The sequence below is a fragment of the Leptonychotes weddellii genome, chromosome 10 (genome assembly GCF_054177405.1).
Source record: "Leptonychotes weddellii isolate Sample4059 chromosome 10, ASM5417740v2, whole genome shotgun sequence".
Lineage (NCBI taxonomy): Eukaryota > Metazoa > Chordata > Mammalia > Carnivora > Phocidae > Leptonychotes > Leptonychotes weddellii.
The window spans coordinates 72,044,761-72,061,853 of record NC_138378.1 but is presented as its reverse complement, the minus strand read 5'-3'; the positions used below and the strand labels follow the sequence as shown (position 1 = coordinate 72,061,853).

Genomic DNA, 17,093 nt, shown 5'->3' with positions numbered 1-17,093 from the left:
CCCGAGTTATACATTCTTTAATGAACTCTACACTTACTTCTTGAAGATAGTTGCAGAAATTCAAGTTAGGCCAGAAGTTTATGAATTCCCATTTCTCCCTGTTGCATTCAGGCAAATCATGCTTTGCAAGTGTGTGAAAGGTTTTCATTAAGTTGGAAGTGGGTATTTTGATAAGCCTATAGTTTGCAGTCTTTATGAGGAAAGAATTTGTCAGAACCAAGGAAGGCTTCAGCTCAGGCCCACATACAGTCCTGACCAGTTTGGATTTGTGAGGTTGTCACCTGACGTTGTGTGGGGACCATCACAACCATTTGCTGCATGTTTTCCGTCCACTTGGGCAGTGTCCTTTGAGGATTGGCCTTGACTGTTAGCTGAGGTGGGAGCCTTGACCTGACACACTCTCCTGTCCTTTAGTTTCAGAAAAAAAGGGAGCAGTCCAGAGGTCCTAGGTTTTCATAGGACATCTGTATTTTAAGTGTCCTGTGGTGACTTGTCATACTTTCAGAACATATCAACAAGGACGATTTTTTTCAACAACTAATTTCAGTAGTGGTTTTGTTTAACATACACTGGAGCTTCCATATCTGGGTTTTTTTCCAGGCATGAAATCAGAGCTCTCTTCCTCCCTCAGATGGTTTAAGTAACCCAATTTGAGCATAAAGTAAGTTGAGCAAACACTGCTACCTTACAAAGAGATGTGTTGGTGTAAGGGGACTATGGATATGACTTACATAACCTCTCATGGAGTGTTTCCAAAACCATATAAGGAAGCTAGAAATAGTAACCTCTCCCTTGTAATGTCAACATTGAGCTCATGAATGAGGCTGGGGCTTGTGTCCTCAAAGGAAACATGAGGAACAACCACCAGATAGTGTTGGGAGGAGAGAGCACCAGGCATTTGTTCATTGGGTGGATGCAGCCCTCCCAGTGGCCTTTGGACACGTGTGTCATACCTTCAAGCTGGAAGCTCCCACACCCATGGTGACAAGGTTGCACTGTGTGAATGGTGGCCATTCACACATACGATAGGTTCATATCTAACTAGAAAAGTGCCTTGTTTGGGTACTGTAGGGACTGGAAAAAAAAATTTTTGTTAATTTTTAAAACATTTCATCATGAAAATCTTTAGATACTCAAAAGAAGAGAGACTAATATAGCCAATCCCCATATTACTTAACACACAGATGCAGCAGTGATCAAGATTTTACATTTCCTTACCCCTCCCCTGCTTTGGTAAAATATAACAAATCCCAGCTATCACATCATCTCATCCTGACACACTTTCTTTAAGAAGTAGACATTTTCGGGGTGCCTGGGTGGCTCAGTCGTTAAGCGTCTGCCTTCGGCTCAGGTCATGATCCCAGGGTCCTGGGATCAAGCCCCACATCGGGCTCCCTGCTCCGCAGGAGGCCTGCTTCTCCCTCTCCCACTCCCCCTGCTTGTGTTCCCTCTCTCGCTGTGTCTCTCTCTGTCAAATAAATAAATAAAATCTTAAAAAAAAAAAAAAAGAAGTAGACATTTTCTAAATACAATGCCACTCTCCCATTTGACAGAATTAACCAGGACCCAAATTTTGATATGTACTTTTTACAGAGCTCCTGCAGCTAGGTTACCTTACAACATAAGAATCAACAGGGTCCGCCTATACTAACTCACTGATATCTTAAAAGGGGGGAGGGTCCTCGCTCTCAGCTCTGAACCAGATTATTTGGATTGGAGATGGGGGTGGGTAAGCAATTTGCGCTTGTGGTTCTACCACTGTAATCTCAGGTATTGAGCTGTGCCATTTGCTTCCTTGGCATTTCATAGTATCATCAATGATTGATAATCATAACTTATAGGAATTTTTTTTTAAACAATATTTTAATTGGAAAAAGCATCTGTCAGCTGTCAGGCTTCCAGCTTCCACTTTTGAGAAGCAGGATGTTGAATGTGAGTAATGACACAACAGGCCTATAAAATGCGGACTAACCCTCAGATGACTCATCCAGTACGATGCAGTATATTTGTCAAGGAGACTGAATCATATATGGGGGAAACCACTTTTCAAGCAGCCAGCTGGTTCTCAGGTCCGCAAGAGACAATCCATTTTTATCGGAAGCTTTATAGTAGCAATAATGCTAATACCCAGCACTTGGGCTCTACAATGTAGAGGAAATGGCATCACCCGGCAGGTACGTGCTTACTGTTTACGTGAACTTTATTTTCTCCTTGTTCTCTTCTGCCTAACCTTTCTGATAATTTAACATTTTTTAAGGGAGAAAAAAAAGGACTCTAACTGGAAGGAACTGAAGTGTGTGTGTTTGTGTATGTGCGTGTGCTCACATGCAAGGACAGATAGGTTACCACTGGTCTTTGGACGGACAGAGCTCTTGTCCACTCATCTCCCTTTCTGAAAACAAATTTCTCCTTAGATATTTAGGTAAACTCATCCCCTTTATTAAGCCCTGAGTTTAAAAGATGCTGCCTAGGAAACAGCTTTTGCAGAGGTGGTATATCTTTTGGATGGGTAGCTTAAAACTTTAATAAATAGAGAGAAAGAAAGAAAGAAAAAAAAGAGTGAGCAGAGGTGAGTTAAAGGATATGATCTAATAGTAACTATTGTTATTTGTTATGTTGGATTTATTTTCAATATTGTGATTTTTCTTATACCCCAAGATACACGACTTAATGCAAGAAAGCTTTATTCCCCTACTGAGTGACTATGTCTAATTTTTGCAAATCATAATTTGCTCATACTGAATTCATGCATTAACTTTTCTAGGTGGGAGAAAGGGTAGTGGGGGTTTTGGTAACAACATTTAATTATAGCTTTCACATGATCTGAAGGATTGTTCTGCATAATTGGGAAGCTGTGTCGCCTGTCTGACCTCTCTTTCTTCACTCACTAAATTTAAACAATGCTTGACTCGCGAAGGCACAGATCTTGTTTATTTGAGTATATTAAACATTCCTCTTTGTGTTGACAGTCCATTCGGTGTCTCCTCATATTTTTGAAAATACTTTTTGTGTCCTACTTGTTAGGGACAGATGCTATAGTTGGCTTATAGTAGTACTATTTATGCTTTCCTAGTCTGTCCAGAATGGTTGGGTCAGGACCTATAGCACAACTGCCCACAGATTGGCCCAAAACTGAACATTCGTGAACAGCTCCATGTATGGTGGTGAATCCTGTTATCACTCAGAGAGCATCAAACAGATGTAGGCTCACCGAGCTGGAAATGGAGGCGGTCTTTGTTTTCTCTTCCCCTTTCTTGTAAAGCCCGTAATAATGACTTGTTTTCCTTGAGGGATGCGTATTCTAAACCGTCCGTTGAATGTATCGCATTTACCTATTTCAGTAATTCAGAAATTCAGATAAAAGGGAAAGCCAGCACGAAGAGAGTTTGTTTTGTTTTGTTCTGTAGATTCAGAGGTACGCTTTTTTTTAGAATGGCCAATTTGTTTCTGAAGACAGGGCCATCTCCAAATTTCATTAATTTTGCATTCTATAAATGAAAGCCACCTGTTATGCTGTAACATGCTAATTATGGTAGAGGACAATAATGAAGAAGAACAGTATTTGAAATATGTGGGGGTTCTGCTAAGAATCTTCCTGCCACGTCTGAGGTGTTTATTTTTATATGTGTATGTGTATACATGCTTATATAGTGCATATTTAATAATAGCATTTGGTGGTATTAAAAAATACTTCAGAGTGAAAGTAAAACTTTTTATTCCTTCTCATTAGCTTTTTTTTTTTTATTTAATTGTAGAAGAAAAGCTACTTTAAAAATGTTAGCGTGGGGCACCTGGGTGGCTCAGTTGGTTAAGCGTCTGCCTTTGGCTCAGGTCATGATCCCAGGGTCCTGGGATGGAGCTCCTCATTGGGCTCCCTGCTCAGCGGGGAGCCTGCTTCTCCCTCTCCTCCCCGCTTGTACTCTCTCACTGTCTCTTCTCTCTCTCTCAAATAAATAAATAAAATCTTTAAAAAAAAAATTAAAAAATTAAAATGTTAGCTTGACCTAAAGCCTGAATTTGCGATCTTCTAGTAGATGGGGTTCTCTTGCTGCTTTGATGGGCGCCATCAGTTCAAGTTTCACTTTGTCAAAAATTATCAGAAAAATACTGTGACTTAAAGGCAGAATAGCTCCTTTGCTCTGATTTCACTGAAATCTTAGGTTCCATTTTATCATACTTTTCCCCTTAAGGCCTACAGAAAATGGTTACAGGCAGGTGTATAAAAACATTTCGTCTAGGGGCGCCCGGGTGGCTCAGTTGGTTAAGCGGCTGCCTTCGGCTCAGGTCATGATCCTGGGGTCCTGGGATCGAGCCCCACATCTGGCTCCCTGCTCAGCAGAAAGCCTGCTTCTCCCTCTCCCTCTGCCTGCCACTCTGCCTATTTGTGCTCTCTCTGTCAAATAAATAAAATCTTTAAAAAAAAAAAAAAAAATTTCGTCTAAAGTTCTTGATGTATTGGCATTCTCAGTGAAAATGTCCTGCTTTCCCTGTGATTTGTGTGGTTGAGACTCAGGTCCTGTCCACATCATTTTAGGACAGCATAGATTTCATTCAGCTTTGGTTTCATTACCCACTCAGAGCATCTTGATGACTGCAGTTTGGCAATGACAATCACCCCTAGGATTGTGGCCACCTCTCTCAGAGGCTCTCAGAGGCCCCTGCGCTGTTAAGCACCATGACCTGTTGGTCCACAGTGACCACATGTTGTTAGATTCCTTCTTACCCTTTTGAAGGAAAAGGAATATAGAGCCACGGCCAGTACCAAGGGCCTCGTATCATTCAACTTGGAAGTGATCAGTAGGTATTGAGTGAGATGCTGCCTATGTTCAGAGCTATGTGCTGGGTGGTGTTAAATTAAAAAATGCTTGTTATCTGGGCCCAGCTCTGTCCTTGCTTTCATTCCCTCTTCAGCAGTGGGGATTCGTCGTTATTTGCAGTGGATTTCTCCTGGGTTTTCTTTTATTCATAGATTTACTGGAGTCTATAATCTGGAGCCATAATTGCTCTGCGTAGAAGCACCTTTTAGCTATTCCCTCTTGGTTCTTCAGAATCTAACACTTCTTGGATGGCTATCCAGAAAGAACTGCCCTCCCAAAAAAATTCATTTGATAGTTTTGGAAGCCATGTTTTTGGAGCCAAGTAGAGTGACAACCTCAGACGAAGGATTGATTGATTGATTGATTGATTGATTGATTTAGCTTTCTTCTTGAGGAGAGTGGCAGTCAGGGGAAAGTATTTGAATCCTAAAAGCTTAGAGCGTCCGGGATATTTTATTGGAACAGATTAGTAAACATCAAGGACCGTTTTTCCATATCTTTGAGAGTTGAAGACCCGTCCTCCCCTCTTTAGCATCTATTAAAATTATACTTAATGACTCAAAGCTATACTGAGTTCAGTAACCATTTAATAAAAACATTGTTTATTTAAAATCACCATAGATTGGGGCACCTGGCCGGCTCAGTCAGAAGAGCGTGGGACTCTTGATCTCAGTGATGTGAGTTTGAGCCCCATGTTGGGTGTAGAGATTACTAAAAATACATAAATAAATTTAAAAAATCACTATAGATAATCAACATTTTAAAAAAAAACCCTTATTTGTATTTAGAGGGACCTGTTTCGTGAGTTTATAATCTTTTCTTGCTGTACAGATGGATGATCTATGGATGAGTGGTGATAACTATGGTCCCCAAGGGGAGTGCTGGGCCTGTCCATTGCCTCTTGTCTACTGCCCACTGTCCTACCATTACACTGTCCTCCCCACGTCTGAGTTTGTAGGGAGGACATCCTGCCTACATAGTGGATAGGATTAATAGCACTTGTAGGCAGATCTTGTATCATTATCTGGAAATAACACGTTTCTTGTTGTAGCTCAAAAAAGCCAGAGACAAGCACAGAACCGCTTCTTAGGACATAAACCCCACTCTTAAGGACACATAAATGGGGTGGATGACCACTGACTTATCAAACCAGCGTGAACTTTTCTTAGTCCTGAGAGGTATAAATTTGCTGACAGCTTGTTTGCATTGACATCTGTGCCCAGATTGTCTTTAGGGTATATGGGGGACAGTTATGGAAGCCATGCCCATTCCCAGTTGGATTCTTAATCGCCAACATTTCTTTGTAATTAATGATCACCACAGAGAAAACGAATGCTTGAGAGAACCAGGCTGGCACTTCAGCCCTTCCTGAAAGCGCTTTGGCCCACGTGACAACTCTACCTTCCTTGCCTCACACTCTGTGAGCAGCACGGGGAGTTAGCTACATCATCTTCATAGAGCTCAGTATGCAAGGAACCGCGACAAGATACTGTCTCTTTCCAGATTTCAACCTTTCCAGATTTCAGTTTTCAGTGTTAATTCATACAGTTGTAAAGATTTTTCACATTGGCGATGTCCAAGCTGGGTTTGGCTTTTTTTGTGGTTTTCTTTTAAACACATGTTCCTTGTACCCATCCAGTGAAAGAGACGGGTTGCCTGCCTTTGCTGTAGCCCCATGAGGCCTGCTGTTTGACTGGGCCTCTTGAATTCCATGAAATGGAGTGCAGACAGCATGTGTCATAAAGGCTGCTTGGGAAGGGTGAAGAGCAAAATTAGTGCCCGTGGGTGGGCATGTGTTCTCATCACATCGCCAAAGAGCTGCAATGTGCAAAATCTGGCAGGAACTTGTTCCAAAGAAAAATAAAACAGCCCCTTTTTTTTCCTGCTTTGAGAAATATTAAAAAACATCGCGCTAACCCTCACGTTGAAGAAATGGAACTGTTAGAAAATCCTTGAGATTGTGTGTGTGTGTTTTAATAATCTTAGAAACAGAGGTTAATAAAAAGGGACTCATCATATGAAATATTTTTTTAGGGATTCTTGTCACTTATATTGTAAACATCATAAGCCTTCTATTCAAATATAATTGGTTAAGGATGAGGGGAATTGGTTAGAGCTAACAATTAGGAGAAAGTCTATTATATTTAACTTCTGTTCTTTGATGTGATTTTGTAAGAAAAGCCATTTTTATCTCAGTAAAACCAATTACAAAGGAAATGTTTGTGTTTTTCATGTATGTGATTTGCCTTGTATCCGAAAGAACAAAGCGTAGGCCACATTTACATTTATATTTGAGGCATAAGATCTTCCTTTTATAGTTACTTTGTGAAGGTCTTGCAAATTTGTTCATTGCTCCTCATAGTGTAGAAGAGTATTTCATAGCTTAAAGGGTGCTCATGATGTATATTTTGCACAATGGACATATGCTGACCTGATAATTAGGGGCGAGTTTTGTGGGTTGTTGGTTTTGTTTTGTTTTAAAGATTTCATTTTTCAGTAATCCCTGCACCCAACATGGGGCTTGAATTTACAATCCCGACATCAAGGGTCACATGCTCTACTGACCGAGCCAGCCAGGTGCCCCTGTTTTGTTTTGTTTTTTTAAGTGGCAGTGTTTACTTCTTAAAGACTACAGAAACTTCCTTAGCCAAAGCCCCAGATTCCTGTATTTGGGGTCCTTCCTGAGTATATTTATTTCAAGTGTCCTCTTTTTGTTTCTCAAATTGGTTGTCTTTTTTTTTTTTAATCATGGCCAAATAAATAAATAAAATAGACCATCTTAGCCATTTTTGAGTATGTGGTACATTTGTGTTCATTATACAGTGTTGTACAACTGATCTCCAGAACTTTTTCACCTTACAAAACTGAAACTATCGCCATTAAACTACTCCCCATTTCTCCCTTATTCTAGACCTTCACAATCACCATTCTACTTTCTGTTTCTATGAATTTGACTATTTTAGAAAGTGGAATCACGCAGTATTGGTAATTTTGTGACTGGCTTATTTCACTTAGTATAATGTCCTCACAGTTCCACCATATTGTAGCAAATGACAAGATTTCTCTCTCTTTTTTTTTAATCTGAAAAATATTGTATGTATATGTACTACCTTTTCTTTATCCACTCATCCCTTGATGGACATTTAGGTTGCTTTTCTTCTTGGCTGTTGTGAGTAACACTGCAGTGAAAACAGATGTGAAATTAATTGCCTTTTGAGATAGGAATTGACTTCCAAGAAATGTTAGAGATAATCTTCTATATGCAAACACATCAGAAAAAGTGTCATTGTGTCATGTCACCTTTTCAGGCTACACGAGAGTTGCCATATGCCAAGTTACTCACTGTAGGAAATTGCTGGGTAGGTGACAGTTTTTGGCCTGGGATAGCGTATCCACAGTGCCTGAAGGGATCGTGACTTTCCTAGAGGTGAGCTTAGTCCTGGGAGGTGGCACAGCACACTGGTCAATGAAGTGAGCTGTGGGGAGTTCCTCTTGAATGACGTTAAGACAGGGGCCCTTTTCTTCTTCCTTCCAATGTTAAACGGCAGCCAGCAGCGACAGCATGACTTCCAGGTGGTGTGATTACATCTGCTTGGCCTCCAGACTGCCACCATGTCAGTAAAGCCTTCTGGGTGTTTGGCCACAGCCACTCGGTTGCCCTGCCTCGAACAGTAGTCGTTAGCCACCACTGGACGCATGACCTACCACCTGCTTGGGCTCCCTGGGGCACGCACGTCCGTGATGGTCAGCAGAGCCTCCAAAGGTCTCAGTTATCTGTGAAGGTCCTGAGTCTTGAAATAAAATAGCTACCAGTCCTTCCACAGGCTGGTAGACTCCGTCGTGTGGGAATAGCCCTAGAGTTCCCTGGAAGTTCTTTTTGAAATGAAACTAGAATGAATACTCTCCCATAAATGAAATAATATTTTAAGCATATTGTGTTAAACCGTGAGCAAGCGTGGTGGCTAGTTGGCCTACACATTCTCCTTATTGCCCTGTTCTCTTCTGGCGGGAGAGTAACTTCCTAGAAGCACATGTACTGAGTGGATGGCTGTTTTGTAATAACTCGGAAAGAAATTGCCCTCGTAGGTCAAATCCTGTCTCTGTCATGGTGAAGAACTAGTCAAGAATTCGCTGCCGGGCGATTATCCCTCGGCCTGAAGCTTGTTTTGTCTTTTTTTTTTTTTTTTTTTTAAAGATTTTATTTATTTATTTGAGAGAGAGAGAATGAGAGACAGAGAGCATGAGAGGGAGGAGGGTCAGAGGGAGAAGCAGACTCCCTGCTGAGCAGGTAACCCGATTCGGGACTCGATCCCGGGACTCCAGGATCATGACCTGAGCCGAAGGCAGTCGCTTAACCAACTGAGCCACCCAGGCGCCCCTTGTTTTGTCCTTCTTGATTGTTCACCAACAGTCACTGCCACCGTAGAAGGAGAGAACAGTTTCCTCAGTAACACTTAATTAGGAATTCCTAAACTCTAGCACTGATACTGATACTGTTGTGACATTTGCATGTAAACCAGTCGTTGCGAGTTTGGTTAACTTAAGTATGCTTTCCTTTTGGTTTGTCTGCTTGCTGTTTAGGTGAAAAGATTTCTCAGCCTTACTAGCAGATGACATCAAGTTGGCCCTTTTTAGGGCTGGTCAAGGTCCAGGGGTCCCAGATGAAGCCTAAATCAGAAGTCTAGGGATTCCTCCTTGCTTACCCCTTCTCCCCCACCCCGCATCAGATAGGAACACTCTTAGCCAGAGCTGAGTAGAACCGGCTGTGCCCACTGAAGGTGGGCCACAAGGCTTCTGTTAAGGAGACTCTTAGCCGTCAAAACCATTTGGGAATATAACTGTGATTCATGTATTTTAGGGCTTGATTAGGCTTTCATGGACTGGATTAGGAATCCTGATGCTCACCATTTTATGTTTTTTTCTGTGGGAAAAATACATTCCGGTTTCAAAAAACTGATTTACAAGAAAACTTTTAGACCAGAACTCATTCGTGACATTGAAGGAGCCTGAACCAAACATGAACCTTGAAGTGCACCGAGTTGCTGTAATCCAAGGTCTATAGTATATGTCTCGTCCCATTTTTAAGTTAGGCAGTTGCTTCATTACCTTTTCTTAACATTTTTTTTTCCTTTCTCTCTAAAGGTAATGAAGATTTGGTACTGGAGAATCGGTCTTGAGTCAGTTGATTAAAGCATACAGGATGAACTATTTGGGAGAAAGGGAGCATCATATCCCTCTTCTCTTCTTTGCCTGCATTTGGTCTATAAATATGTCTTGGGGATTTTCTTCCATGTGGCTAAAGAGAATCTCACATTTGTGGATGGGTAAACCCAGCTAGATGGCTACATTGTGCCTGTTTTATTCAAAGATCTTAAAGAACTTATTAAAACTCAATTTTCATCATTTTCTTGTTTTTTAGAAATACTTTGATAGACTTGTTTTGCGCCTCAGAACCTTAAAATTGCATAATGATACTTGTACCAAGAGAACATATCTGTTAGTTTGTTGTGGTTTCAGGTCTTTGTAGTTTCAAGGGTTTTATTTTCTTCCCCAAGTCAAAATATGTTTTCGGTTGCATTTTACTGCTGCAAGTTTTCTGATCTGCTTTTGTAGAGAGTATTTGGGTGGCTTACGTTTGCTAAACCCTCTGGCACAGCTGAATGACTTTAAGCCCTCCCCCCCCTTTTTTTTTTTACACAAAGTTAAAAGAGGGGGCCACAGTTGAAAAGGGACCTCAAAGGTCACTGGACACTACCCCTCGTTTTACGTAGGAAGAAACTGAGACTCACTCTCAGATCGATCAATCGTAGAGTCTGGGGTGTCTCACCCAAGAGGGAGGAGGAGATGTGCAGTAGAGGTCATGTCTGCTGACCTTGGAGACTAGCTATACTGACTGGTCTGAGAGTGAAGATTGCCTCTACTGCTGGAAGGGTTGAGTTGGACTTCCCAGCCCCTCCCCCAGCTCTGCCATTTTGTTCACGTGGCTGTGTTATTAGTGATACCTTCTCATTTCTCCTCATGAGTGTTTGACCATCAGTTGCCTATACATTAAACTTGAAGAGACCAATGAGAATAATTTACATCCTCTAGATCACCTAGGTTAGATATGGGAAACATTTGCCACAACATAGGAACCTTTTTTAAAAAAGTGTGGGGGGTGGTGTGAGCTCTTACCGGATCTCAGTCCTTTATCTGCCCCCAATGCCAGTGACCTTGAACAATTCCCTTCTCTTGTCTGGATTACAGGTTTTCTAAGCAAGGGGTCTAGAATACAGAGTTTCTATATTTTTTTTCTAGCTTAAAATGTGTGTATCTAACTTGTTTGTGTGGCTCTTTACTAGTCCTGATTGTAGACCTAAACTCCACCTACAGGCCCCACCTATATTCCGGTCTCTACCTGGGAAAAGAAGTCTAGAATTCTTCAGGGAGAGCAGATGCCTTGCATGTGCTTTGTTTGTTTCTTTGTGTGTTAAGCTTTTCATCTTTGTTGAAGGAGGTGGTGGAAGCCTAGAAGAAAGGGAACAAATGAATTGGTAATTCCTGCCATCTAAAAGGGCGTCTATCTGTCGGGAACAGAAGCAGGGAGGCTCTTAAATCTAGTCAGCCTCTTGCCAGCTCAACATGTGGACTTACTTTCTTCCTTGTAGGCTACATTATCACCTTCTTCGTGTGAGAGTAGGTTTTATTAAGGACTGGCTCGTAAAGGATTTTGTAGATTTAGAATTTGGTATTAACATAGTTTGGTAAAGTAATTTCCTGATCTTTTCACCCAGGTTTGCTTTAGGGTGGGCAGTGAGGTAGTGGCAGGTAAAAAAATGGGAAATGTGACCTGGACCACAGGCGAAGTAAGCTGACTTTTTAGTACCATTATCAGCATCTTCTAGGTTTAGTGTTGCTCTCCATTTAGAATAGTGTAGCACTATAAATTTTCTCTCTCATCTTCTTTATGAAGGTCTTCAGTTGTTGAGAAAAATTGAAAAGAAGTGTATAGTTAACACTCACTAGCTCCTGTCTGCAACTAACATTTTACCGTTACTGCTTTATCACCTGGATATCTGTGTGTCCATCCCTCTCTCCATCCAAGACGCCATGTTATTTTTTATGTAGTTCAAAGTAGGTGCAGATATTAGTGCGTTTCTCCCTGAAAACATCTCAGCATGTGGGATCATTAGGTACTCTCTTCCTTTGTTTTCTCCAATTCAATGAGAAAGCAAAGATATTCTGAGAAAGTCAGACTTGGAAGTTCAAGGGCTGCAATTTAAAGACCTGAATTGGAGATTATTAACTTTAAACAGCTCCCTTTGCCATTTGTGTTTTGAAGTACGAGTTTTTCTATTACATGTATACTTTAATGTGGTGAGAGTTAATTTTCTTTAGTAATCTAACATTTCCATTAGCTGGTCTTTGGGGGTTTAAATGTGGATCGTAAATACCATTTTTGGAAGGGTGTGTAAAACAGAGGGAAAGTCAAAGAAAATTATTGCTTTCGGAGTAAAAAGTAGAAGAAGAAAGGGTTCTTCAGGGGTGGGTTATTTTGTTTGTTTTAAGTTGGTAATCCTTTGATCTTGATTAATTATGAACTCCACTGAACTCCGGGCTCAGCAAAGCAGCTGACAATAAAAGCAAAATCATAAACCTAGATTCAGACTTCGGCCTCTCTCCTCCCAGGCCGCCCTCACCCCCACTTCACACTGTGTGATCACCCTGAAACTCGGCCCTTCAGCACAGAATCATTCCAGTCTGTGAGAAGTAGATTCATTCTATTTCAATTGAATAAATTTTATTTTTTAAAGTAGATTACCCATGTCCAAGTTGTCCTGCTCTGGTGATTTTTGACGAAGGCTCAGAAATCTTCAATAGATGCCTTGAATGTTGATAAACTATTGTGATAAAAATCTTACCCTCATTTGCTAAAATGGTTTGTGTATATCTAAAATTCCCATGTTGATGTCGAGAGAATCTATGCAGAATGTGGGGATAGAATTAACATTAAAATAAAACACACACATACACATGTATATGTTTATCTTGTTTCTTCAGTAACTAGCTACGGCAGATACGATTCCTTTCCTAGGCGTACACGTTAAAGGGATGAGGAGCGGAGGCAGACTGGCGACGTGTCCAGTTGGGTTTGGAAGCCTTGTTTGGTATAGAGTTGCCTTGAAAGCAAGAGTCTAAATGTGAGTTATCCCCCTTGCGCTCATATAATCCTCACTTGTGACAGGGCAGAGAATCACTCAGTGCTGGGCTTTACAAAAGAAATCTTTTCAAAAAAATTTTTATAACTTTGTTGAATGCAGCAGAATTGTAATCTTTTAAAAATTTAAAAATTGTATTATATTTACATTTTTGTTGTTGTCAGAGTTTAATTTCCTGGAAACCAGTGTTTTAAAACTCAGATAATTTAAAATGTATTCTACAGCCTGCTATTAAGGTAATTAATTACCCACTGTATAGATACTTGACAGGTAAGGATACAGAGGTCCCAAGTGGTTGACCAGGAATCCCACCTGGGATTTAAGGGCTCATGCCCAGGGATCTCCAGTTCCCTAATTTCCCCCAGGGTTGAAATCAGGATTTCTGCTCTTAGTAGGGATTAGAGCAAATAGTTTTCAAATTTCAAGAAAAATGATTACTTTCTTCACCGATTGTGCATCCCCCCACAATAAACTACTCAGCCTGTCCTGCCCCACTGCATCAGGCTTGACCTCAGCGGGGCCTTTCTTTTAGCTGTGTGTATTACTCACCTCAAGAGGGACTTGCTCAGGAAAGTTATACTGACATAGGGAGAGTTGTCAAAGAGCCATTTTAAAAAATCTTCGATACAACTTCTAAAATTGCCTTTTCGGATGCTGAAGTTAAGATTTAATTCAAACACTTCTTTGTCCCGGTTTAAAAGAGCCCAGTGTTAACGATTTTAGGTTGTATATTAGCAAGACAGCCCTCATGCCTTATCTTTATCATGCCCTCATTGTAAGCAACTCCTCATCACAAATATTAGATATTTAGTATTCTTGTGACTGCTGAATTTAAGCGCTGAATTTAAATGTTGGTAGGAAAAGTTTTGTTGTTTTTTTTAAAAAAGACTACAGCTCCATCTCCAAGACATTTGTTATGTTACATAAATAAAATCAAAGATTTTTACAGAAGAAAAACAACCTGAGAGCAGTAGAAGTAGAATCCAGCTGAATCACTCTTTTCCTGTGGAGGATTCATGCGTGTTCGAACTACAGGCAATAAAAGTTAGAGCTGAAATGAAAAATTTCATTTTGAGCACAGTACAGTGGAGTGAGTTTAATGTAACCTTGTAAACCTTGCTGATAAGGAAATTCAAAACGGTAATTGCTAGCACGTGCACGCACCACCATGGGCATCCCCACCTTCTGTTCACGGACCCCAAAGGTTTGCCCCTAGCATCGGGGCTCTCGCTGAGGTGGGGGCGCAGAGGCTCGGACCTGCCTTGGCCCGCTGTTGATTTCACTGGCCCAGAGGAACTGTCCGCAGTGCTCCCAGGCTGCAAGGATGTCAGAGGACCCCCAAGTGCCTCTGGTATTTCCTCAACTATTTCCTCAAAGGCCTCGTTAAGCCACTGTAAAGCTTATGAGTTTAATGTCCAGTCCTGATCTTTGTTCCTTTTTGTCTTTGCTTCATTTCCTTTTCTTGGCCGTTGGGTCACAGGACACAGCAGCAAAGAAAGAGGGAGCAGAACGGTGAATGGCACACTGCCTAGTACCCTCCCCTTGGCCAGCCCTGCAGAACGTCTATGTCTAAGGGCATCTACAGGGCAGGTGCCCTGGCCCCATGCGAGAGAGAATGTGCCAGAATGTTCAATGCACGTGCTGCTCTGGCTCTTAGGACCGGAAAGTGTAAAGTAGCACTTGAGATTAGAAAATGTGTCTGTTTCCAGTGCATTGTAACTTAAAGGAAGATTTTATAGAGGCACATAGCAAGCTAAATCGGTCCTCTGTATTAAACAAGGTGCGGGTCTTTATTTTGAATCATAGAATCACTACTTATAAACTACGAGTTTGTGGTAGTTTTTCTAAAGGAGTATTTTTATATTAAGATTTCAGTAGGAAAATAAAAACACTAGTGGCCGTGTCTAATTGACTTATGAGGATTGGTTTTAAAATTACTAAATGTAATAATCATTCCTATTTCAAACACCCAGTCTTGCTGGCAGTGTCCTTCACAATAATGGAGAAAGCAACCCTTTCTATTATGTGCAGTAGAAAATGGTGTGTGGGTGAGTGGGTCTATTTATATGCCTCAGTGTAGCTAGGTAGCATAAACAACAAAGATGCTGCGTTTATATGTGGCATTTGAGGATGAGAATGGGCATGCCCCGTACGTCCCCCTCTGGGTGAGGGGAGCACTTGGACATGGAGGGCTTTAGTGACCTTGCAGTACAGCAGAACGACCTGGCTGGTGATGCAAGGTGAAGGTGGGGATTCCTAAGACATTTTCTCATACGCTCACTCACAGATTCTGAGCCCAGTACACCGTAAAGGAGGAGAACCTATTCACACCCACTCTGGGGCTCTCCCAGGACCCCAGGCTTTGAGCCTGTATTGGTTCCTGGATGAAGTCATCGTAAGACAAGTACCCACTACCACCATCACCTTTTGGGTACCGCGTGTATGTATTGGAGTTCCATCCCTGGAAACTCATTACATACCATTTTTAAAGTACCTAAATTGACCATAAAGATAAAACCTAGAACAGCTCCGTTGTAACCCTCTGGGGGAATTTCTCTGCAAGGGCGAGATGAGCTGCGGCGTTTCAGAAAAGCAGCAGCACAACGAAGATTTCCTCTCTCGGTACATCTAGTCACGAGCAGACTGCTTTGACACCATGAGTTCAAAGTCATGGTGTTAGTACCTGTTCAAGTATGTGGATTCTTTTACTAGCATATACTGGGGTAGGGCTGTCCCCAGTATGACTCTCCATCAAGGGTACTGCGTGGCCGCTTTCACGGATGGTCAGTAACTGTAGGGAAGGCTTTTTCGTAAGTGGTCTTAGCCTACTTTTCAGCTTCCCAAATCCAATATCCTGCAAACCAGTTCTCTTTATGAAGCAAACATTTAAGATTCAGAAAATTCTTTCTATGCTTCATAGTGCCTGCTCATCAGCATTTGAGAGGAAAGCTGATGCCTTTGCCAGACTTGGCTGCGGCCAGATCTAGCATCTTTAGTGGGCTTTTCTTGCCACTGTTTCCTATAATGGCCTAACTGTACACACTACACATTTTGGTAGACATTAAGTGTCCTACCTTTAGTGGCTGGCACAGAGCTGAAAATCATGGTACCACCATGCATAGAACCACGTCATGTATCACTCCCTTGCCTATAACTTTCGAGGATAGAAATTTTTAAGACCAGAGCGGTCCACTTTTAAAAAATTAAGTAGTTGATACTTAATGAAATAACCGCTCACGAAACCACCACCTGCTTAAATAGAATATGACCAATTTCTGGCTTCCGCATACATATAATATTTTATATACATATATAATCAAGGAAATCAAAGAGACTTTGTAAGTCTCTAGGTACAAGGATGACTGGAGGTGGGATGCGGGATCTGATGACAGTAAAGAGTGTGCCCGGCTCCCCCGGAGGACTCGTGTTCTATTCGGGTGCGGCTGGCGGCTCTGCCGGGTGGAAGAGGGAGTCTGAGGGGCTAGGATCTGGGCTAATCGCTCTCAAGGTCTGGTGCAGGAGAGGAGGGTGGAAAAGAGCGGCAAGGCAGCCGTGTGATCAGATGAGGGCGGGCCCTGAGGAGGGGGCCGGGAAGTCTGTGTGGGGGATGTCAAAGTTCCAGTCTCCGTCCCCAGAGCCCAGGGAGGAAGGTCAGGAGCACAGGGCCAGTTTGCAGATGGCAAATGGAATTATTTTCCTCTACGGGTGTGCCTGAAATGTAGGCTCAGACCAGGTCTTTTATAAATCCGACTTGCGTTGGTAATTGCTGGAGGTCTGTCTGGGATTTTCTTCTGTTGTCAAGGGCCTGACAGCCTCCCTGTTACTCTTCTCTCGGCCAGCAGAAAAAGGCGGGCGGTCTGGAAACCCACTCCTTAGGGGCCAGGGGAGCTGGTCTTTAAAGGACCTGTTTTGTAATCAAAGTCAGACCTTCAGCAAAAATAATTTTGATGGCTACAACTTACCAAACTTCTCTGTATCAAGCACTTGACCTCTAGCGCGGCTTTTAACCCTCAGGACATCCCAGCAGGGTAGATCCTCTCTGCCAGAGGATTCTTCAGCTACTGAGGTCAGGGTGCTG

General features: G+C 41.9%; 1 protein-coding gene across 2 annotated transcripts in view; it reads left to right on the top strand.

Annotated features, from left to right (window-relative positions):
• The window catches only part of SPRED2 (sprouty related EVH1 domain containing 2), a 115,087-nt gene that overhangs the window by 62,128 nt on the left and 35,866 nt on the right, over positions 1 to 17,093 (top strand). Inside the window, exon 1 of one of the 2 annotated variants that reach the window (XM_081833608.1) lies at positions 1,489 to 2,174. The exons of the other annotated variant lie outside the window; for it this stretch is intronic. Within the exon in view, the coding sequence (XP_081689734.1) occupies positions 2,158 to 2,174 (17 nt within the window). The 5' untranslated portion in view covers positions 1,489 to 2,157. Of the gene's footprint in view, positions 1 to 1,488; positions 2,175 to 17,093 lie in introns of those variants that run through there. 2 annotated transcript variants of the gene reach the window in all.